Source organism: Crocodylus porosus, unplaced genomic scaffold (assembly GCF_001723895.1).
Source record: "Crocodylus porosus isolate Cpor-Errol unplaced genomic scaffold, CroPor_comp1, whole genome shotgun sequence".
Lineage (NCBI taxonomy): Eukaryota > Metazoa > Chordata > Crocodylia > Crocodylidae > Crocodylus > Crocodylus porosus.
In genome coordinates, this window is record NW_017728927.1 from 10,183,306 (window position 1) to 10,206,730 (window position 23,425).

Sequence of the window (23,425 nt, forward strand, 5' to 3'; positions counted from 1 at the left end):
TTGTCCATGGGGGGACCCCCTCCCCCTGGTTGCTGGGGGGCACCAGTTGCCCATGCTGTTGGGGAATGGATGTAGATCTGGCTAGATCTGTTGGCTTATCTTATTAGAATGTGTTGGGAAAATTAAAGGGACTGACTAGTTGTGTCTTTAGTTGTGACATTTGAAGAGCTTATTTGTGAATTGTGACTGCAGTATCTCAGTAGGGATTGGTTCTTTAGCTACAAAAAGGGGAAAACAGGCTACTACAAATAGACTATTGTGAATAACGTAGTATTCCTAGATTTCGTAGACTTCTAGGGTCATAAGGGACCTCAGTAGATCATCCACTCCAACCCCCTGCCCTGGGAAGGAAAGAGTGCTCGGGTCAAATCACCCCAGCAAGGTGCTTCTCTACATCAGTGGTTCCCAAACTCTGACAAATTGCACAACACCAATTTAAAATGATACAACCTTAAGTACCACCAACAAATGTTTCAGTTCAACCTCAAGTGCCAGCGGTAAATTTGTGTCATAGAAAGTAATTATAATAAATCTGTTAAGGTACACCACTGACAGATTGTCTGCGTATCACTGGCGTGATGTGTACCACAGATTAGGAACCCCTGCTGTACATGTAAAGGTCCTAGTCAGGCCTGGATCCCATTGTGTGAGGTGCTGTAAAGTTAAGGAAGACCCAGTCCCAATTTTGAAGAACTTTGAGTCAGAACACGTCTTCAGAAAGAAACATCTTTCTACTGCTAACATTTGCAAATATCCTATCAAACCAATATCAGCACATGCAGTTGTTTTGCATGGTGTTGTTTTAAATTTGGAGTTTAGTTATGCTGTATCATAAATCTGAAGGCAACCTGAATTACAGCGTTGCTGGCAACATCTCTACTGCATGCTACATAAGCTGCTTGCAAACAGCTGCCTCTTTCTCCCTGCCTCTGCATGGTGCTGCTGCAAGGCAAACAGTAGATTGACTGTGTAGGCAGTCAGTGAAGTTAAGTTGGTGGAGAGTTTGAATTGTATGTCCTGGTTTCTCTGCTGGAAACGTCTTACCTTTCTGAGCAAGTTATTCCTGTTAATCTAGTGGTGTTAGTTCTCATATGCCTTCCCACACACTTGCTTTTGGGTGGGGACTCTGTAGGTGAGGTCTGCTTGCGTGGTCTTTTTTGCTCCAGGTCAGGGTGTACAAGTTCTGGCAAGCAAAATTTGGAAAAAGTTTATGTAGTAGAAACAAAGTTCTGAGGTTATGGATGGGAGAGGTACTGGGATAAGGGCACTGTTAACCTCCAGGTTACCAGGAACATTCTTTCCAAGTCTGTGGTAGTGACCAAAAGTCAGTGCTCTCTGATTGCTGTTCAGTAGCCTAGGTGAAATGAAGTGGCATCAAGGCCAGATCTTTGTTATTAATGTTAGCCAATATAATAATGTTAGTTATGGATGTGGTGTGTGTAGGCATTTCTGTGCCAGAAGAAATCCTAGTACAGATGCATTAGAAGTGCTTCAGCCTGACAGTGTATTTCTGCTCCAGGAGTCAACAGAAGCTATCTGGGCCAAAACACTTGCTTTACTGGTTTAAGCTGTGCTTTCAGTAGCCAGGCTCGCTACTCTAGCTATATTGCAAGCCCCTTTGAATGTGGGCCTAGCCTTTGCTTAGGCTGGGGATAGCTGGTTGCATTGGACAACTGTGATTTATTTTTCCTGGTCATCTTAGTCAAGGGACCAAGTACAGAATGAGCTGAAGGGGCTGTAACCATCACATGGTCCTTTGAAATAAGGAAAGATGGCAAGATAATGTGTAAGGGTGGATGGAAATTGGTCTGCTTGTTTCCATCCAATAACTCTCTCTATGACTAGAGAGAAGTTTAATTTCCTGGGCTTTCAAGCCAATTCCTTACACTATTGTTCTGTTCATTAGATACCAACCTTATGAGAGCAGGGAATGGGGGGAAGATGGGAATTGCCTTGATTTCCCTGTAATGCTCCAGGTTTTGTTTGAATTCTTTCAGCAAAACACTTTCCTTGAATATTGAATGCTTTGATTTTTCTGTTGTTCTGGTTTACCTGGTGGAGTACCACACGTACCTCAGCAGGGAGTTGAAGAGGGAGGTTAGAAATCAAGCTCAGGCTTAAGTGAGGGCAGATGAAGTATTAAGAACAATCTGATCCGTACTCCCAATCTGGTGACCATGTCAAGTACTGAAAACACTGGGTCCTTTTTTTTTTTCTTTTCCATTTTCCTTCCTTTTCTCTCTGATCTGGAGATTATGTTGAGCTTATATGAAGCAATAAGCACAGTGCAGCAAAAGTTCCTATTAAAACTCAAGGCTTTGGTCATGCCTGAAAGGTGGGCAGCATGTTCAAGATGAGGTTCAGAAGCCTCAAGTGAATACAACAGACAGCTTAAAAGTAAGAAAATACTTGTTTGCTGTTATTGGAGGCATACAATGCAGCTTATGCCTATTCAGCTGGGTAGAGGGCTTTCTTTTCCATTGTACTGAGGTACTGCCCTCTGTGGACTCGCTGCTGAATTCCACCCCAGAGATCTCAGTGATGCCTGATCCTATTAGGATAGTTTTGGTATCACTTCAGTTCGTACAATCCTTTGGAATGAATGCTGGCGTAAGTGCAAGTTCCTGTATTTCAGCAACTTAATAGTTTAGATGAATCCAGTCACTTAATTTATTACATCACTGTGTCTTTTCCTATCAGATTTTGATCTGGTCTTAGAGATTCAATCTGTCATTTTCAGAGGACTTTTACAGGAATTTAGTTATCACCATCTAAAAATTGCTATTTGTGTTTTATTAGGTCATTGCAATAGTCTAATTGGTGATGCTGGATCCTTCCATACAGTTTCTAAAATCTTGCTTAGTTTTGGGCTTGATTCAAACTTCTTTCAGAAATGGTTGGTTCAGGGGGGAAAGTGATTATCTGATCTGAAAGCCGTGTGCTCCCACACACACATACTCTCTCTCTCTGTCTTAAGGGAGGAGATAACTCGCTCTCTTAAATGTAGTGTACACCAAGTGCAGGTTGCCTCCTCCATTACAGATCTGAACACGAGCATACGTGCAAAACACTCAGCTGGTTCATTTCTTTCATCACTCATGTAAACTATATAAAGTCCTTCCTAGCAGCTGAGTTTGCTAGCACTGTAAGTTACCAGTGTGAAAATTCGGCTGATCTCTTTTCATAAAATGTACTTCTTTCTGTATCTTCCCTGTGCACATATAATCAGAAAGGTTAGTATGACACCCCCCCCCCTTTCAAAGGTCACAGAGTGTTTGAGGCTTGTTTTTAGAGGCTGTTCCTGGCACCTTATATTCATGCTGAACTGAGAGCGCCTGCTTGGATCCCTGCCATTACCTGATTTAAATCAGTCTGCTCAGTGTCAGAAGACTAGAGGGAGACACCAGCACAAGGAGCCACTGCTGGCAAGGGAGCTCTTTCGAAAAGGTAGGATCTTGTGCTTTTTTCAGACTCGAGGCAGCTGCCAACAAGGTACAGGCTGGTGCTGCTTCTTCATACAACGCTTCCATGGGAAACGGGGCTTCTCTTCTCTCTCTTTCTTTTTTCCCTTTTTAAGTGACACCTACTTTCTGAAAATAGCCTCCCAGTTGCTTCTATTTGTCACTTGCAGGGCAATCTGATTCTAGGTGCTGTGGTTAAAGAATAGGTGTTTGTGAGGCGAAGGCTCTTTTTTTCTCCCTCATTGTCTTTCATTGGCATTTTCTCTCAGCTCCTCAGTACCTGAACTTGTCTCTGCTGCTTTGTTATCAAGTCCTCTCTGGGCTTGATAACTAGCCCTCTCGTGCCATCTGAAGTCATTCCTGACTTAAGGGCTCATCTCTTTTGAAGGGAACATTTTTAATTGGCATGTGTGGATGTGACTTGTTCTATGCTTTTTAGCCCTCGAAAAGGCTAAATACACTGAATTTAGACTTCAAACTCCAGTCACTTATGCTTGTTTATATCCTCTGCCACTTTTTTGCACTGTCCCCTTTACAAAGTCCTTTTTCCTCCCCGAGACTCTGTGCAGTCAAATGAAATGTTACTGTCTTGTGGGATGGAAGAGGGTGTTCTGAAGTTATGAGCAGTGACTGGTGACAGTTGTAAAGGTGTCTTCCCCTCCTCACGTGATTCTGCATTACAAGTTTTGTCACAGGAAAAGGATCTGCAGGTACATCTTGGATGGCCACATCTTGGAACTACAGTTGTGGCATCTCAGACTTTCAGTTTGGAAGCCTGGGGGACATCCAGTATAGCTTAAATTAAGCAAAGGGGCCAATATATAGGTCATGGTCTTTTCTCTGCCCAAGGCCTCCTTGGCTATTTTGCATTAGGACTGATGAAATGTGAGTTTTTGATGCTCTGAGTTTCTTCCCAAACCTTTAACGTATCCCAGCCCAACATTTTGTTGCTCTAAATAAAGCTGTTGTTGATTCCTGGCCTGTACCTGTCTCTGCCCCCCTCCCCCTGAGGAGCCAGCAGTGACTTATTTCGGCCCCTCCACCAGATAATCTTGTAACACAGAAAAACCCATAGACTGTATTTTTTTTACCTTGTATCAGCAAAGAGACTGTAGTTCAAGTGGAAACTGTTCGTATGAATACAGAACAGCACACCTTGATCCGACTCCCCTGTTTTAATGGAAAGTCCATTCTATGGCTATTTCTTCTAAACTGGCAAAGCAAACCTTGGATTTTGATTGGGCCTCTGACTCAACTCCCCATGCTGATATGGAGATACCTCAGCATGCCTCACTGCTGCTTTTGGGACCTTTCCTTTGCAGCATGTTGCTAGTGAGAGATTGCATCCAACCACTGAGGGCTAGGTCAGGCTTCCATTAAAAGCTGAAGAGCTGATATTTAATAGGAGCTTTGCACACCCACACAGAGAGAGATTCTTGTTTTTCAGGAACCACAGAATTCATTCCCATTCAGGAAGTTCTTCTAGCAGGTAGCTAGCAAGAGCCACCTCTGCTGATCCCTTTTAGACTACAAAGTAGGGTCCACACAGTTCCTGCCACTCCATATACTGACCATGATGCTGGGGTAGGGTTTTCCATTCAAGCTGTCACTAGTCAATGAAAACCTCTAAAGAAATGAAGAAAGTTCCCTGCATGAACCTTCCAGCCCCAGCTGACCTGGAGAGTGTTGCTACCTCCTGGATCTCCTGAATGGCAAGCCATCAGGCCATGCACACTGTCTCTTTCCATTCCTTGGGGCTGCTGGGCAAGTCCTTTAACTTCTTTTAAATTCTGCTGCCATTCTTGGTCCCTGGTGATGTTCTTGATTGAATGCAGGACCTTTGCTCTCCCCTAGAAAAATAGACTCTAGAACGACGAATGGAGTTCACTAACCTGGAGCCACGTGTGCCTGGGGGAAACTTTTCTCCAGTACCAAGAGATCCAGGGTGGACTAAGGTAGTGTCTCTGTTGACCGTGGGACCCAAGACCATTGTTCCTCGGGCACGGATGTTTCCAAGATGGTTTGTAGTTTTCACTTCTTATCCATTGTTGGGATGGTGCTGCCTTTGCTGTCATTGGACTCAAAAATCAGGAGTGGAAAAAAAACAGCAAGTCGCAAGAAGCTTTCACCAGCCAATGGTCTCATGTGCTTCAGGAGCAGGGGTAGCTGCTGGTCTAGTTATCAGTGTTTCCTTGGGGGTTATTTTTTTTATTATTATTCTCTTGAGGTAATAATGTTTGCCAAAGTGCTGCCGTTCTGACTAAACACCAGCACTCCAAATGAGATGCACTTGGTATCTAAGGCAGCAAAGCTTGTGCGAGCCAACACAACCCCCCTTACCAGCATGATCTCTCAGCCTTCCTTTTCAGTGTTTGTTTAATACCTTCCATTTAAAACTTGTTTGGTGTGGGGACTTTTTGTGTTTTTAAAGAGATCCTTGCGGATCAAAGTAAAACCTGCAAATTCAGGTGTGAAGTACACAGGCAATTCTTTCTTCTTTGGCCGTCCTGATATGCTTGTCAGGTTGTCTTAATCCTTGAAGCTTGCTGGCTGGCTTTGTTCTTGGCCTCAGGGTGATAGAATCTCATTCCCAGTCATTGGCTGGTCACGAGGCCTTCTTTTTCAGCCCAGTACTTTGATCTCATTCCCCCCTTCTTTCATCACGTTTCTCCTTCATGTTTTCTTTCTTTGCCCTGTCTTTGTGGGAGGCAGTTACTTAGGCTCAGTTTCACAAAGATGTTTAGGCACTCATCGAAACCAGTGGCTCCTTTCTAGCCTGGAAGTTGCCAATACAGAGTTCTGCCAGTGACTCAATGTGGTGGAGACAAGCTCAATTTTCTGAGTTCCTTCATGTCCTAGGAATATATCAGGAGACAACCAGAAATGGCCAGAGGCATGGACAAGCTTCTATCTGGGAAGCTTGAGAACATTTATTGCAGAGAGGAAATGAAAAGGGACACAATGAAGGCTGTAAATGAGCAAGGTATAGAAAAAGTCTACGAGGCAAAAACTAGGTAGTGCTTCATGAACATTAAAGCAGCTTAGATGCTGGGCAGAAAACAGGATGGCTGATCCTCACAGTCAGGTAATTGAGGGTAAACTTGGACTTTGTTTCACCCAAGAACTTTGTACAGCTGTGCTGCAGACAATGCTGGGGAGTTGTTCCTGCCCAGTTGTACAGGGTGACTCGTAGAGGTGTAGAAGGGTATGGGGGGAGAAGCTCTTGCCCACAGTGATTCACAGGTGGGTTAAAAGGGTATTATTCCCATTTTACATGTGGGGAAACAGGCAAAACAGGTTCAGGAACTTCATCAAAATATCTGCAACTCCAATATTGGCACATAGGTGAAATGGGCAGCACCTGGCAGCTCCTGTTGAAAACAGTTTGTATGTTTAAACAGGAGCTGAAAATCTGTCCTGAAGTAACCTGTAAAGTTTAAACCATGCTGGTTCATGTCCATGTCTCCTATTAGTCCAGTCTCAAGTAGCTTCTGGCTTCTCATAAGGACACAGTTTCTCCACTGTAGTTTTAGGAGTGATTCATGCTGTTTGCACTTGTTATATAATTTCTAGCAGGTGTTTGCCATTGACTAAGATCTGCTGGGTGGGGGATGCAGTACTGTGTGGCCCATCTCATGGGCTACATTGGCAAGCAGGAGACTTAATGAGTCTGTGTCCTGGTCTCTCCCTTTGGGCAGCATCCTGTGTGTATTCAGCCCCAGGTGTCAGTCTGTAATAGCCCCCCAGCTCAGGGGAGTGGTAGCATTGACTACTTTTGGAGACGTCACATCCAGCTGTCAGGTAAAAGTAGTTGCAACCTGGAGCTGAAGAGATAGGGTAAAAGTTGTCAGGCTCTCTCAGCAGTATGGAGCTACTCCAGATTGGTGCTCTGAGTACCCTTTCTGATCCCTGCCCAGCTCATGAGCCTGCCCTTCTACATTCAAGGTGGATATTGACTGTTAAATAAGATGCACAATCAGGCCTTAGCAGGAAATGCACTTTAGAGCTGAAACTGCAGGAAGAGGGAGAGATGCTGGAGTCTAGCACTACCTGTTGTCTGACCAAAAATAACTTCTGGATTCCAGCGGACGATTTTTTTAAAAATGGTCTCATCTCACTGTGATACCAAACAGTGAAAAAAACAGGGCTCAGGGTGGGAAGTTTGTCAACCTTTACCTATAGCAGAAGTATTGCTTACACTGTGGGGATGCAGTGACCTGTACCATAACTTACTCGCTTCAAGGCAATGGCTTAGCTAGTAAGTTAGGTACATGTGTTTCAAAACCAAATCTCCTGAGTTAGGCCAGGTCTTTCTAGATACCAATGGTTTGGGTTTCATTTGCAAGCTGGAGTTTGGTCTGTTTGAACATAGGCTACTAAGAAAATGTATAAAAATAAACTAATTACTAGAGGCAGACATGAAGGCTCCTTGATGATCAGACCCCTGGCTTGTGGAATCGGATTACCTGTGTCTGACAGGCACTGCTGTTTTAGTGGGTGATGTAAAAAATTCCAGTAGTTGACAAATCACCTGCTTGAAGGGAATATTTCTTGTGAAGCTCCAGATCTGTCTGCCATTTTCATATGGTGGTGATAGATCCCACAGAAAAGTCTCAGATGTTTGTATAGCATCACAGGCATGCGGAGAAACTCTCCGGGCCTAAGGACACTTTTGTTCAACTGTTGTGCACAAGAAAACATCCAATAAGGTAGAAAGGGGGATGTTGGAAATGGCCTCTCAGGCTATTTTGTAGCCAAGTACCTTAAAATATCTGAGACCATGTCCTGTTGTGACACTCAACTTTGCCTTTTGATTTTTAGCATGGATAGTTGTGATTGTACCACTTGGAGAGTCTACATGCAGGAGCTGATGTTCCCTTAAAGATGCGCACTGAAAGGGCTGGGATGGCAGGGAGAGGGGACAGATGTGCTTCCAAATCTGCTCAGACATCTTAACAAGAAAGAGGCTCGGTGACCGCCTAGATTTTTAGCCTGTGTAATGCTCTGCTTGTTTTAACTGCGCGGCTCTAGGAAGAACCTTCAGAAAGCGAAGCTCATGGATTTCACCAGCACTGTCATCATCCCACTGCTTATTGGCAGTGTGGGTATCTTTGGCCTCTTCAGGCTGCTGCAGCGCATGCGAATGCGAGCCTACCTGCAGGACGCAGTGGTGGTGATCACAGGGGCTACGTCTGGCCTGGGGAAAGGTGAGTCTTGCCTATCTTGTTGGAAAGGTTGGATACCAGATCGTTTGGAAAGCCCTGCCTGCTGGTGCTCTGTTTCCATCTTCTCTTGTGCTTCCAGTTGTCCTACCCTCTTTTTCAGTGTGCGTCTATCCCACTTAAAGGGCCTGATGCCACGAATACTCCACCTTCTCCCTGACACGCAGCCCTGTTCAGACAGTCCACATCAGTTGCAAGAGCCAGGAACTTTGTGTGCACATGACACATGAGGCATTTTAACTGCTATGAAGACTAACTCAGTAGTTTTTTGTGTGGGGGAGGTTATGCATTTGCTTAGATGTGCTCCTTCATCCTTCCCAGAAAAGCCTTGACTTCTTGAGAGTATAGCATCCTTTCTGATGGCTTGTGATCCCCCACCAGGGCATATGGGTAGGTTGTGCATGTACTCTTGTGTGAAGAGCCACCCTGTAGAAACACCAACCTCACTAGCTGCATGGTCAGAATAATTTGAATGCCCACCTCCTTGGCCAGTTAGAACTGAAGAGCAAGAAGTAGTTGGTGGGTGTAATGTTTCATGTTTAGAAGACTGACAGACCTGGTGTCTGAGGAGAGACTTTCACAGGCCGAGCATGTGCATTGCAGTTGAAATATGTCCTTAGGCATCTTTTCCCTGCTATTTTGCTTTTCAGCTTTTAAAGAGAAAAGGGTCCAAGTCCAAAGTACTTCATCTCCTATTTAAACGTGAGGTCTGTTGTCCCCCTTCAGCTCCACTGCAAGAAGAGCCCATGCAGAGGTTATCCCCTTTTGAGTTTTTTTTCTCCTTCAAGGCTATTTACAAGCACTGACACTTACTCTTACCTACATGCTGGTCCACACCTTGTGATATCATGCAGTAGTCCCCAGCAGTATGGGCCTCAACTCATTAGGTCATGCTCAGAGGGTGTGGAAGAATGTGAAGCCATGCTGAAGCATATGAAACCTGCTGGGGATAAACTGTTCTGAACAGAGGTGTAACAGAGCAGCTCTTGTGTCCTGGACAGTGGTGACTGCTGGCGGCAGTAGTCCAAATGGCCAGCAACTGCTACGGCTGTTATTTTTATGCCTCCTGAGAGTTGCATTACTGGATCTGAGAGGGAAGGAAAGCCATTAACTTGAAGTTATGACCTTGACTTAAGGGCTGGGATAATTGTAGCTAGATGGAAAGGAGCCGCAAACTTTAGGGCAAGGCAAGGGCAGAATAAACTGTTCTTAAAGTACACACTGATTTGGTGCAGCTAGTCATGATTGCCCAGCCCCTTTCCCCAAAGCCCAGGCTAATGCAGATGCCTCAAAAAGCCTGTGTCTGTTTTGGGCCTTCCCACCTCCCCTACACCCTTTATGTCACTGAAGGATATTTTGTTTCTTGGTATGTTGAAATACTCTACTTTTAACAAGAGCCTAGAAAAGCTTTGCCAGGTGATTCTTTCCATAGGAGTAGCACTTAAGTGCCTTTCCCATGGAGCTACATACTATATACACACAAGAAGAAAAATGGTCCTCATTAAATATAAATGTGTCCTTTGCCCAAGGTTCTCAAACTTGGCAGTCACATAACACATGCATGGGAGGAGCAAGATGATCATGATTGAAACAGAAATCATGCTAGCTGCCTGCTATAGCTTCTGTCTTATGCTAAGTCTTCTCTGGTGGGACTAACACTGTTGGGCAGTGTAGAAAATGGATAAATTAAGATGCATCTTCATTGTGCCATATATTTAATAGTGGTATCTTGCTCTAGTCTGAAAGAGTTTAATGGCACTGATTGAGAGATGGCTTGGTCTCTTGTAACTAACATAGCTATCCTGAATTTGGCAGTGAGATCTTTACAGCAGACCTCCAGGTATAAAATGCATCTGAAATCCACACTTGGCATTAAAACATCTGCTTTTCTCTTCTGTTCTCTCCCTTCCAAAGAGTGTGCCAAGGCTTTCCACATAACTGGCTCCAAGCTTGTGCTCTGTGGCAGAAACAGCGAGAGACTCCAGGACCTGGTGCAGGAGCTTTCTGCCATGACCAACCACCCAAAGAATGTAAGCATGCAGGGAAGAATGGGCTGCTGGTATTCAGGTCTTCTGGCTACAGGAAATGTAGAGGTGCTGAGTAATGCGAAGGACACAGCTCTGCTGTTACCAGCATTTAGCTGCCTCGCTGGGAGCATGTTATACTAATGTGTCCTGTCTTGCTGGAAATTAACTTGAGTGGCCTGGGACTGCTCACAGAAACATGCATGTGAGGAAGGGCTGAAAGAATTACGGTTATTTTAGCCTGGAGAAGAGAAAACTGAAGAGGATTTGATAAATCTTCAAATAACTGAAGGGTGATTATAAAGAGGATGGAGATGGGCTTTTTGTCTGTAGCTGCAGGGGACAGGACTAGAAGCTGCAGCCTCAAGATGTATCGGGAAAGTTTAGGCTGGAGATTAGGAGGAACTTTCTGACTACAAGAGTGGAACAGACTACATGGAGGAGCTGTGGGATCTCCACCCTTGGAAATTTTCAGAAGCAAGTTAGACACTGGGCTGGGATGGTTTAATCAGGGATGATCCTGTCTTGAGCAGGGGGCTGGACTAGATGACCTTATGAGGCCCCTTCCATCCCTACTTTCCTGTGGTCCTGTGAAGGGTGCAGAGCCCCACACCTCCCACTTGTCTGGTCTGGCAGAGCAACATTTTTGGCTCGAATTTGGGTTGGAATCTTTACCTCTAAAGCTTGTTGAACAGAAGGATGTAGTGACTGGTGAAGTCAGGGCAGGCCCAATCCCCCTGCAACTGCCTGGATTAGGATTTGCTGAGCACATCTCCCATTTCTTCCTGTAATAAAGCATCAGCAAATTCAGCAAGCAAGATCCTCCTCAAGGTGTTGGGAGCAGCCTGAGGGAGAAGTGTATGGCACAGTGCCAGCCCTGCTGTGCTGCAGTTGCCAGCTGGCACAACTGAGAGCAGCATAAGGGAGGTGTAAAGATGGTTTAAAGCAGCCTTGCAATCTCCTCCACGCTGATCCTGCCCGAAGTGCAGAGATGGAACAAAATGGAGTTGATGCCCTAAGCTGTATCAATACCTCTCCTTCTGCCCACAGACCTGCCTTTTGAAGGCGTGAGCAAAGTGTAATGAGGAGAGGGGAGTTTGGTGTCTTCACCCTGTCGGTACTTCCAGGTTGCTGAGGCTAAATGAGCAACATGGGAATCTGGAGCTGTGTTCTTAGGCCAGAAGATGGTACCAGTCTTCTTTTCCTGTCGAGTAGCTCTGTGTCTCTGCTTCTTCCATGCAGGCCTTTCTAATGCTGATGTGGCCCTGAATTTCTAGGTGAATTAGAGTACCTTGATAAAGGTCCAGTCATTTATTACTAAGGAAAAAGAGTCTGTTAATGCTGTATAGGAGTTCCTTCACTTTGGAGTCTGTGCTGAGAAGACTTTGCTGTGTATAACTTTCTCAGGGTGAATCCCAGAATGTGTGCATTTAGCATTGCTGATTCAGTGTCTCAAATCCCCAGTAGTTTGACAATAGGATTGTTTACAGGGTGTGGGTGAAAAGGGAGAATGGACTTTTCTTGACAGGCTTCTATGGGATGGCTCCTTACGAGGCATTAAAGGCATGAGAATTTAATGCAGGAATAACCACACATTGCACGGAGGTGGCCGAAGGAGGACCAGAAAGACCTACAAAGGGGCCAGTGGCAGTCCTTTCTGTACTTTTGGAGCAGTGACAAGAGGTGGATGCCATCCTGTTCAAATCTATACAAAGCACTGCATGCTGAGAAGGCCTGTGGAGGAAGATGGAGCATTGCATGTTGGTGCCTTTAGGTTCTTCTAACCACACTAAAGGAAATAAACATTTAGTCTGCATGTGGAGAGCCTTTGGGTGCTCCTTTCTGCACTGTCAACATAGAGAAGTAGATCTCTGCCTTCCCTCCAAGAAGTAGGAGTGTGCGGGCAGAACAGCCAGCAGCCTGTCTGCTAACTTGCCATCTGTTCACAGGTGCACAAACCTTACACTGTAGTCTTTGACCTGGCTGACACTAACACAGTTGTAAGTGCTGCTGAAGAGATCTTGAAGCATCTGGGTCACGTGGACATACTGATCAACAATGCGGGCATCAGTTACCGAGGCACGATCCTGGACACGGGGGTGGATGTGGACAAAAAAGTGATGGAAACCAACTACTTTGGGCCTGTTGCGTTCACAAAAGGTACCTATGACCAGACTCCTTTTTCCCTGTTGTGTGTTCAAGCCTGGCTGGCCTGCTTCTTCCATCTGGAACTACCTGCTCCCACATCCCTGCCCTTGCAGCTACAGCAGCTCCTTCCCTGTTTCCCTCCACTTTATCTTACCACCCTCATTTCAATGATGTTGCGATTATATATATTTTAGAAGTGAGCCCTCTCCCCATTCCCCGACTCAGCTGCTTTTATTCCCCCTTGCCTACGCTGCTCTTTTGTATAACCCTGCTGTTTGTGTAGCCCTGGTTTATAGCTCTTTTTGTCTGTCTGCAGTTTGGAAGCTTCCACACAGACAGCAAAGCAGGGATTCATCCAGGAAACAGTGACCTGAGATGAGCTTGAAAATACTGAACAGTGAACAAAAGCCCCTTTATTGCCCTCAGAAAGGTTGCGCTTTGCCAGGCCACAGAATTTGAAACAGGCAGACACCTCTTCTAGCACCTCTCTCTCTCTCTGTGCGATGATTTGCTTCCCTTTCCCTTGTAAATGCTGGATCCTGCCCTCAAAACCCTCTGCTCATCTTGAGTTTGCAGAATAGCTTCAGGTGGAGGTTGCCTGCTCCCTTGCAAACTCAAGCAGACCTGGTGGAGCAGGAATCCTTTCGGCATTACCTAATGTGCAAGATGCTCCTTTAGGCTTGTTGGCACAAAGGGCTTCTGGCCTCAGCAGTCAGGAAGGAGCTTCAGTGCAAAATTCCCTTTGCCTCACTCCTAAATTGGCTCAGCAAACCTGAGGTGACCCCATGTGTCTCAGTACCACTGCTCTCCTAGACACTCATTCTTGACTGCAGTAATAGCCCTACTGTGCTTCTGAACAAGTCTTTTCTGTCTCTCTCTTCAGCACTTCTACCCTCCATGATCAAAAGAAGACAAGGCCACATTGTGGCAATCAGCAGTGTTCAAGGCAAAATAAGCATTCCTTTCAGATCAGCATGTAAGTACCTCTGCAGAGGATGGCGAGCAGGAATCTGGGCACTTGACTTAGGACTTGGTTACTGCTTCTACACGCTGCATCGTTGAGGCTGGTAGCATGCATGGAATACCAGGGCATTGCAACACTTTTGGTGTGGTCACAAACTGCTGACACTGGTGAGAAGTGTTCCAGGGAGCAGAGACACTGTCATAGGTCTTAAAACCTTAACTCTGAATCTTGGTTCTAGTTTAAAATTCTCCTTCCTTATCCTGTCCCCGACCTGGGATTCTAATGTGAAAGCTGCTGGGCATCTCTGTCCTGGCGTAAGCCATACAGTCTTGTGTGACCGTTAGGAAGTTATTGTTGTGTAATAACATGACTTTATTGCATCTTATCCTGGTAGTACTGTCAAGCTGAAGTTTGTTGTCTTGTTTCATAAAGGCCACTAAGCAGCACAGCTCCTTAGCAAAAGCATATGCAAACAGATGAGGCCTTCACCCAAAGAGCTTGGAGAGCAGATCAGATCCTAGACAGAACATCTCTTCTTTTACAGGGAGAAGCTCCGTTGCTTATTGAAAGGCTGTCCAATTTTGCAGATAGGGCTATATGCAGCACCAGCGTGTGCCCTCATCTCCCTTTGGCTCCTGCACCACTGTGCAGCAGTGGGAGAAGTGGCTGCAGGGACCTGTGGCCCACATGTTAACTGCTCATGGGCTATGAGTTGGACAGCTCTGGGTTACAAGATCTGCACCAGTAAGATATGAAGCTAGTATCCCAGCCAGTTTCCAGCTTGGTTGATTGTGTTTTCCTTTCTAAACTGCCTTTATTGTCCCTTAATGCTGCTGCTCCCTTGTAAAAGGCACCATGGTGTTGCCATGTGCATGTAAATGGCTCCTGTGCTTCAGTTGAGAAACAATTGCATGTCCCTGATGAGCAACTGTGGGAGAAAAGCCCTTACTGCACAGCTCAGGTTTGTTTTGCAGATGCAGCCTCTAAGCATGCCACGCAGGCCTTTTTCGATTGTCTACGAGCAGAGGTGGAGCAGTACGAAATCGATGTGACTGTTGTGAGCCCTGGCTACATCCAGACTAATCTCTCTCTCAATGCCATCACAGCAGATGGATCTCAGTACGGAGGTGAGGCTTGGTTACCAGTGTCCACTACAAGTGATCCTGTGTTCTGTATAACAGTTGAAAGGGCTAAACCCCTCTGCCTGCAACAGGTCTCTGTGTCATGGACAGGAGTGATTTGTATTAGCACAGTTCTACAAATAGGTTGCAGTTGGCCGCAGGAGCAGGAAAAGACCCCAAAGACTTTAGATGCTGGTAAAGAGGGTGTCTCTGTCAGCCCTAGCACACAACCAGAGCCATTTTATACAGAGTAAAGCAAAGTCATTAGTTGAGGGTTAAGCAGGGTTTCACCCAGTACACAGGAGTTGACATTCTTCACTAGTCACTTAAGTGACACTCCACCTCTGTCTGAAAGCTTCACTGGTGTTCATTATACCAGTGTGGATTAGAAAAGATGCTGCCTTTTGAGTGGAGGGTTGGAAATCAGCTCGCACTGTGATCTGCAGCTTTTGCTGAGCTGCAGGAAGACAGTACCTTTGTCTCCCCCTCTCCTCCTCCCCCCCCCCCCCTTCTCTGCTGCCATCAGGCAGTCAGCTGGAAGTTATGGTCAGCTAGTGAGCAAAACCCATGAGAACATGCCTGTATTCAAATACCTTGTGGACTGTGTGGCTCCATAGCCTGGGAGCCAGAAAGACACTGTCTCCTCATCCTTGCTTAGCTACAGAATCCTGCTGATTGTGGCCCCATTGAAGCCAGCTGTGAATGATTGGTCTGAAAGCAAGGCACTTGCTGACAGCTGCAGGCTGAGCTTTCCTGGGGAACCAGCACTTAAGAAACTAGTGTTTACCTGCTATCATCCATGCTCATCAGCCTTTGCTTTTGCAGTTATGGACAAGAACACCTTGGAGGGCCAAACAGCTTCAGAGGTAGCTCAAGTGGTTCTTTATGCAGTGGGACAGAAGAAGAAAGAAGTGCTTGTTGCTGGTTTAATGCCCTCTCTGGCTGTCTACCTGCGAACGCTCGTCCCCAAGCTCTTCTTCACCTTTATGGCATCTAGGGCAAGAAAGGAAAGGAAAGCAAAGGACTCATAGAACTTGGCTTACTCATGTAGCAACTGTAGGCAAAAGAAGCCAACCCCTGTGACTTGGCACATGTCTGTGGAAGAGCTCATCAGGAAGCAGATTCTTACAGTTGCTGCAATTTGCCATCTCATGGAGCACTGGTAGCACCAACACACATGCCACAAGGGGTCCCTGCTGCCAGACACCATTGATTTTAGCCAAAACTCACCGTTCAAGGCAGCTCTTCAACCAGTAACTCTAAGTGCTGAGTCCTAGCGGGCAAGGATGCTGACCAGATGCAAAGGGCTAGATGGCTGAGCAGACCATTCCTGCACCTTCCCATTTGGTTCTGCATTAGCCACTTAAGGAAGCTCTAGGAAGGTCTGCAGTACAGTATCCAGCTTAATGCATGCAGGCACAACACAGGCACTGCACAGCTATGAAAGACAGCAGGAGCAAAGAGAGGCCACTGACTGTAAAGCCCTCTGACATCAATGGTGCCTGGCTCAACTGTGTACCTTGAACAAGGAATAAGTCACAGTCCTTCTAGGTGCCAGGCAGTATGCCTTGTGGTCAGCAGGGGAGAAGACCTGTACATGCAAGCAATGGATGCTAGTGGAGAGACCACCTTTGTCCTTACCTGGGATCTACTGCCACCAAATACGCAGTGTGGAGGTGGCATTCTGGTGGTACATCTGCAGGGGGGACAGCACCACACCAACTACCTCTTTCCCTGTGCTTATGGACACTTCTCCCTTTCCAACACAGAAAGGGACTCTTACACCTGGTCTCTGCCCCTGCCACCTGCTCCCTCCCTACTCCCTTCCTCCCCAAATCAACCACTGGGTAGTAGCAAGGGCAGTCTCTACCTTATGCTGAGTGAAAGGGGTCAGTCCATTCAGGATCTACCACAGGACAGGATGGGAAGGAGCTGTCTTATCCCTTGGCTTCCTCTTGTAAATAAAACTGATTACAGAAACCAAGGCCAATGCATCCCGTCTTAGTCTCTGCTCTCAGCTGCTGAATGGGGCTCCCTGCTAGAATATCAGGTGTCCGTCCTGCCCCCTCCCAGCTGCCTACCCCCACTCTCTCTAGACTCTGCCATGTGTGTAGGTCCTGCCTATGAGCATGCATCTAAAACAAATAAAACTCAGAGGGGTTTGAAGCAAAATGCCGTCTTTGTCATGCTGCTTGTCTCGGCTATGGCAGGGAAAGCTTATAGGGAGAGCTACCCCTCTGCTTTCAGCAGGTGCTTCCCTGGGGCAGTTGCAGTATCATACACCTGCATCCCTACCCTGGAGAATCTCTCTGGGAACAGCAGCCACATGCAGCCTTTAAACTGGCAGGAGGCTAAGGGATGGGAGAGTGTTCTGGAGGATTCCTCTTGGGAAAATCTCAAGGTTCCTGGCTGAAAAAGTTACGTTCCTATAAACGTGAGGCATTACTTCACACTGTCGTCCTTCACACTCCCCTCCTTCCTGGACTGTTTGTTCTGTTCGTGCCTCCCCACAATTGTACATAGTTCTAGTGATGTGGGCACACTGTTTCATTTAACCTCCTTACAGTGCTGGTTGGGTGCAGTAGGTCTCTACTCAACCATTTCCTGTGGTGCCTGGCCCTGCATTAAACACAAGTAACCATTCTGCATTGCTTCTGCAGGGGTTGTATAAGGCTGGGTAGAAACATGGTTCATCACAGCTGCAGGAGGGGAGCTGTATTGAGTTCCAGAACTGTACAACAGAAGGAAGACAAAACTAGTGCAATTACAGAATAGTCCAAACATACCTCTCCCTGATGCAGCCCACAGAGCTCATCTGCCACAAGAAGGTGGCAGTACAGGTTGAACTACTTATCTTGGAAAGGAGGTTTGCAGGAGACAGTCCCTGGGGAACCTATGCTGTGTAGGCCGAGAGCAGCCTTCCCCTCGGTAAGGGGCTGAGTGGCAGTACAAGGATGTCCTAAAAAGAGTGCTGCTGGGATGCAGCACAGGGAGGTGGTTGCTGGGCGTTCCACTGTGAAGTTGATGGAACGTACCTCACTTCGATCCAGCTTCCTTTGTCTGACTCGGTGGAGTCCAACCCTCAATCCTGTTACTGAATGAGTGACTCTCCAGAAGGGTAGAAATGGCCAGATGGAGTTTTGGCCTTTATGAGAACGTTACATACCAGTATCCTCCACACTGGCCCGACTTCCATGTCTAGTGTTGGTCATCTCATGATGGGACAACAGAATTACCCTTCTGAGGTCCAGGCTGCTGCTCCATCCAAATCAGAGTAGCTATGAGTTTCTAGAAAATTCACCCCAGCAGCCAGGATGCTGCTGCCCTTGGGCTTAATAGGCTGGGAACTGACTCAGCACAGAGGTAGCTCTCAGCAGTACCTCTCTGCCTATGTATTGTCAGGTCTCCATGATCTCTTTGCAGCAAGAGCTGCAAAATGGGCACTGCTGAAGAGTTTTTAGATTGGCACTGCATACAGAATCTCACTCCCACCAAGGCAGCAACGGGACCTCATCTTTGCTGCTCCTATCCATGCTCTGATGTAGTTACGGTACACGTGCTCCCTTATTTATCCTGTTTTCTGGGACAGGCGTGAAGGACACCAACTACCTTTCCTCAGTACATTGTCCTCCAAAAGGTTTCCAGGCAGTGCAGCATGCTTCTACATACCCTTTCGATGCCTGGGGCCAATGAGAGCTGTCAGTTGCTGTAAAAATGGCATGCCTTCTCCCCATAGCAGGTAGGTCCAGCTGACTCTTCACCTTTCAGCCTGTAATAAGAAACCAAAGTGATCTTTGGCCCCTTTTTAGTCACCCAGCCTCAGCTGTTTCCCATGTACAGAGACAGCCTAGCAAGGTTCACGCCTGCATCGCACTGACCCCTGCTGGGCAAGGGGAGGAGTGACACCGACAGGTGCTGGGGAGAAGTGTTTCGGTGAAGCGTCATGCATAGCATGCACCGGGGATGGGAACCAAGCAGGAATACCTTCTCTGTTTGACATGGAGGAAGGACTTGAATGCTGGAGTTCAATATACAAGCAGGATTCCACACCAATGAGGTCTGATTTGCCAAAAGCTTTGTTCCAGATGTCTTAGACTTATGCACAACTCAGGAAAGGAGTGACAGTATAGTTTGACAAGGAAATATACCCTCAGTTCCTAGGCTGCTCACCAACAGATGAAACCATGTGCATCTTCCTCCTCACCCCAAGCAGAAAGCACAGACAACTGCACTGCTGCTATAAATAGAACCATTTCCACATTCAGTTATTTTTAACAGCGTAGGTGACTACATTAGCCATTGTAACAGTGAAGAGAAAAAAGGCAGGAGTTTCAGAAGGGCCATGACCTGCTACACTGCTGCTCTGCCTAGCCTCTCAAAAGAATCCTGGCTTTGATGTTAAAAGAATTTCCTTGGAAGGCAAGGGGAGTATAGGCACTTAACTCAGCCCTGGCCCTGGAGCAGCACCACAGCCTGCTGTCCATGCAGAGGGAGAACATGTTGCTCATCTAAAAGCTTTGTCTGTTATACCAGATGGCTAATGGCAACTGGACAACCAAAAAGTCTCCAACCTTGGCCAGATTACCCCTCTGCAGTTTGAAGCATTAGGGAACTCTACTGCCTGCTGTTTCAAACTGAAGAGTTAAAAGATAGAACTGAATTTGGGTTTTGACCTTGCAAGACTTCTACGGTCAGTTCTGTAGCTGCAGAGGTCAGGTTGCAATGATCATTTAAGCAGGCAATACACCTGTACATAGGCAGGTCACATGACAAGAGCTTTGCTCTCCTTTTCAGAGGTTAGAGTGGAAATTGCTGAGCTGCCCTTCTCCAGCAGACCAAATCTACCCTCAATTTGGTAGAAGAGTCTGCTTTGCCAGATCTGCTATCATAACTGCTTTTCATTCTAATAGAACAGGATTTTGACAGTTTCCACCCAGAAAACAAGAACTCTGGATGGGATGCTGAGATTTTTAGATTAGGACACAACTAGTCAGACACTATTTAAAGATAGACAGCAAGGGACCTTCCTTTGCACTGATAGTAGCTACCTCCAGAAGCTGGTGTCATACAACCAAAACTAGTGGAAGCAAATGATCACAATATGGCCTGCTGGGTATCATGAACACTGGTTTGATATTATATACTGGTTGCACAAGCATGAACAGCAGTAATAAAACATAGCCATGGGTGAAGCAGTCAGATTCTGACCTCTGGACTACTCAACTACATTGGAGTAGACAGCTGGGGTACCATAAGTGGAACTTAATGTCTCATACCAAATGGAAAATGTGCCTGCATGCAACCCGAGAGGAAGCAGTTAGCATCAGCGGGAAGTTGAGATGGTGCCACTGAGCACTGGAGGGAAGTGACCAGGCAGCACAGCAGCTGTAGGGCAGTTTTCACCCACAGCGTCAGTGGGCAAATGATGCATATTGGAAACGCACCACACATTTACTGTTGTTATCCTGTGTGTCAACACGATCCATCAACCATCAAAGAGATACTATATTGCCCACTAGCATCTAAGTGTGTACATACAATATTAAAAAAACCAAACAAAAACAAAATCCCCCCCCAAAAACCATAAACTACTGTGGCTCCCACTGCAAAGGGGTCCAAGCTCCCCTTTCCCCTGAAGTAGCCTGTGTAAGAGGAGCCACTTGAATAGTAAAGAGAAAGCAAAAGCATTTGAAATTCTCATCTTTAATGGTCAATGATAACTTCTGGCTGGTTCTGTGTAGTACAATTAAACAATATACTTAAATGTTTCCAAAAAAGAAGAAAAAAAAAAGAAAAAAAAAAAAAAAGCTCTCACACCCCCTTTTTATATAGCTTTCATTTGATATTCCACTGCTGGATCAGACTCCCAGGGCCTAACATACAGCGCTCAAGTCACTGCAGATCCACATCTCAAGTGTAATGAAGAACTGAAAAACCTTGGTGTGCCAGTGATGTGTTATTTGAAAAATAACAGCGCTATTAAACCAACTGCTTCCCAGTTTCAACGACTTCTCAGAGGAAAAACAAAATGTTACTGTGGGAGTCTTAATACACTTGTCTTTGTGGGTTTCTCATTTCCCTATGGAAGTCATACAGCGTAGAGTTCGTAGACCTTCTTTACACAGTACACCAGGGCAGCGAGCGCTATCGTGTTATGCAGTCTTTTTCTGTGCAGGTCGTCCTTCCTCACCAGTACCACAGGAGTGGAGGAGGTGAGCGTATGCAGGGGCAGGCGGGAGAGTTTGTAGGCATCGTACTCCACTTGGTACTTGCAGCAGGGGTCGAACTGCCAGGAGATACCGTAAAGGGTGCAGCAGGCCATGCTCAGCACGCCGGCAGGCAGGGAGATGTAGTGGGAATAATCTACTGGAAGTGCCAGAGGGGTGAAGAGACAGGCAGTGCCCGCGAGGACAGCCGTCTTATGCAGGCAGTTCCCCACAGTGATCCAGCGGGCGGTCTCATCACCGATGCGAGTGGGCTCTATCACTATGTATTTGTACTGTGCTTCCAGGGCTTGTTCCAGCTCATACTCAAACTGGTCCTGAGCGTTCTCGCCGTTGTAGATTTCGTGCACGATGTAACAGTCCGTGGAGGACAAGGTCACCCTGTTAAAAGAAAACACAGAATTGAACTACAGCGTGCAGGGACGGCCCTTCCTCTCCGTTCCCACGCTTACTAAAGAGTACGGGAGATTGATGGCTAAAGCAAGGTTACCACCTCAAGGTCACTTGGTCTCTGCTTTTCCTCCAGCCAGGAGGTACCTTTCTCCAGGTCAAGATCCACTGGAGAACAGCCGATTGCCCAGTGAAAACACTGAAGACAGTGGTAGTTAGGAATAACTGTGCATTTTACAGCTACTTCTCTTGCATAGGGGACTAAATACATTTCACAAAAGCAAGATCAATTCAATCTTCCCAAGACAGATTTGTTATGACTTCAGCCATCACTGACATTAGAGATGGTTGCTGTAGAGACACTGTCACTGTCACATGTAGAAGATGGTGTCATGTGACTAGATGAGCCACAAAAATTTAAGGAAATATATTTACTGGTAGGGTGTTTTCTCTTTTTCTTAAGAAAAACACAAGCTGTCTCATTGGTGAAGGAGCTGCCAGTTTTTGTGGGGAGACCTCTGTAAGGACTTGGGTTGCTCTCTCACCATATATTCTCTGCACCAGTCAAAACAAAATCCCATGATAAATATCATTTTCGACCCCATCCTCATTCATTTTAACTCGAAAATTCACACCTATGCAGCCCAAACTGCAGCTTGCTGTAAGGCTCGTCAGCTCTGACCCACAGGGATATGGGATGACACAAGCATGTACCTGCTCAGACAGGCAAGAGAGCAAGTACATCCATCAGAACGTGGTGCTGAATTTTTTAATATCTTTGTTACACGTCGGGACAAGGGAAGAAGCAGGATTTTTGAAGTGCCCATTTAAATGAGCAGCCTATTCCACCTTGGGGCAATCTCCCCATTTCTGCCAGCAGAATGCACACGGATAGTTTAAGATAATCACGGTCTGTGAAGTGCCTTTCTGTAACCTGGATTAGTTTCAAGCCTCATCCCCTGCCCCATAGCTTCTTATCTTGCTGTGCCAAAGTCAATTATCTTAGCATACCTGTGCTAAGGTAACAACTGCTCTCAGCCCTCAGTGAGAAGTAAAATGAAGAACAAAGCATACCTATATTCATTCGTATTTAATTAGGAGAAACTAGGATTAATACTGTGCTCTGTCAAAGCCAAAGTGTAATAAGTACATGGATCTCAAAGGCAAATTCCTTTAGCAGGAGAAGGAAGCGGTACACATCTTCAAGCTAACTGCAGTAGACAAAGCATCATCCCCAATAATACTTGACATTGGTAAGGCAACAGATCTCTGCAGCAGAGATTGAAACTAGCTCTTTTTGCTTCATTAGCAAACATAGTTAGTTATCTGTATGTCCTGGAAATGGTACAGGAAGAGAAAAATACACAATTTGCAAGCTGTTGTGGTACTAGACACTACCCTTTGTGTTTATTCATATGACAGTACTGTGCAGTGGCCACCTGTAATCAAGAATATTGTTAAATTATAGGCTGTTGCCAGAAGTAGCATGTTTATAGCTAATAGCAGCAACCCTATCAAACAGCAGGAACTACGGCTTATCAACTGCCTGGAAGGCAGAATAACGGGTTGTTTCTATAAGAGTCTGGTTGGTACTTATACAAACGTAGAAGGATAACTCCACTTACATGCCTGTTTCTTGGGTTCTCTGCCAGAAGCCCACCCGCAGTCAGAACTGCCCAGGACAGGGGCTGGTTTGCACCAAATTCTCAGCAATTGTTTTATTTGGTTATGGAAACAGAATGGATTACTTTGAAGTGTGAGCCTTCCCTCCCCCCACAAAAAGGATGCATTTTGGAAGGCATAAATCCCTTCAACACAGGAAGCAGTGAACTGTCCAGTGCACATTCTTGGATGATAAGCATTTTTTGCTG

At 46.0% G+C, this 23,425-nt stretch overlaps 2 protein-coding genes across 6 annotated transcripts in view; one reads left to right on the forward strand and one right to left on the reverse strand.

Annotated features, from left to right (window-relative positions):
- Positions 1 to 16,938, forward strand: part of DHRS7B (dehydrogenase/reductase 7B) — a 17,859-nt gene extending 921 nt beyond the window's left edge. Inside the window, exons 2-10 of one of the 5 annotated variants that reach the window (XM_019541972.1) lie at positions 592 to 2,397; positions 3,293 to 3,447; positions 5,316 to 5,481; positions 8,493 to 8,668; positions 10,598 to 10,713; positions 12,657 to 12,867; positions 13,739 to 13,831; positions 14,794 to 14,946; positions 15,766 to 16,938. In XM_019541972.1, coding sequence (XP_019397517.1) covers positions 5,339 to 5,481; positions 8,493 to 8,668; positions 10,598 to 10,713; positions 12,657 to 12,867; positions 13,739 to 13,831; positions 14,794 to 14,946; positions 15,766 to 15,971 — 1,098 coding nt within the window. In that variant the 5' untranslated portion in view covers positions 592 to 2,397; positions 3,293 to 3,447; positions 5,316 to 5,338 and the 3' untranslated portion in view covers positions 15,972 to 16,938. Of the gene's footprint in view, positions 1 to 591; positions 2,398 to 2,987; positions 3,448 to 5,315; positions 5,482 to 8,492; positions 8,669 to 10,597; positions 10,714 to 12,656; positions 12,868 to 13,738; positions 13,832 to 14,793; positions 14,947 to 15,765 lie in introns of those variants that run through there. The other 4 variants (XM_019541975.1, XM_019541973.1, XM_019541977.1 and 1 more) reach the window with 4 other exon arrangements.
- Positions 16,939 to 20,623: 3,685 nt separating this feature from the next.
- Positions 20,624 to 23,425, reverse strand: part of TMEM11 (transmembrane protein 11) — a 13,374-nt gene continuing 10,572 nt past the window's right edge. Inside the window, exon 2 of the mRNA XM_019542145.1 lies at positions 20,624 to 21,545. Coding sequence (XP_019397690.1) covers positions 21,029 to 21,545 — 517 coding nt within the window. The 3' untranslated portion in view covers positions 20,624 to 21,028. The remainder of the gene's footprint in view (positions 21,546 to 23,425) is intronic.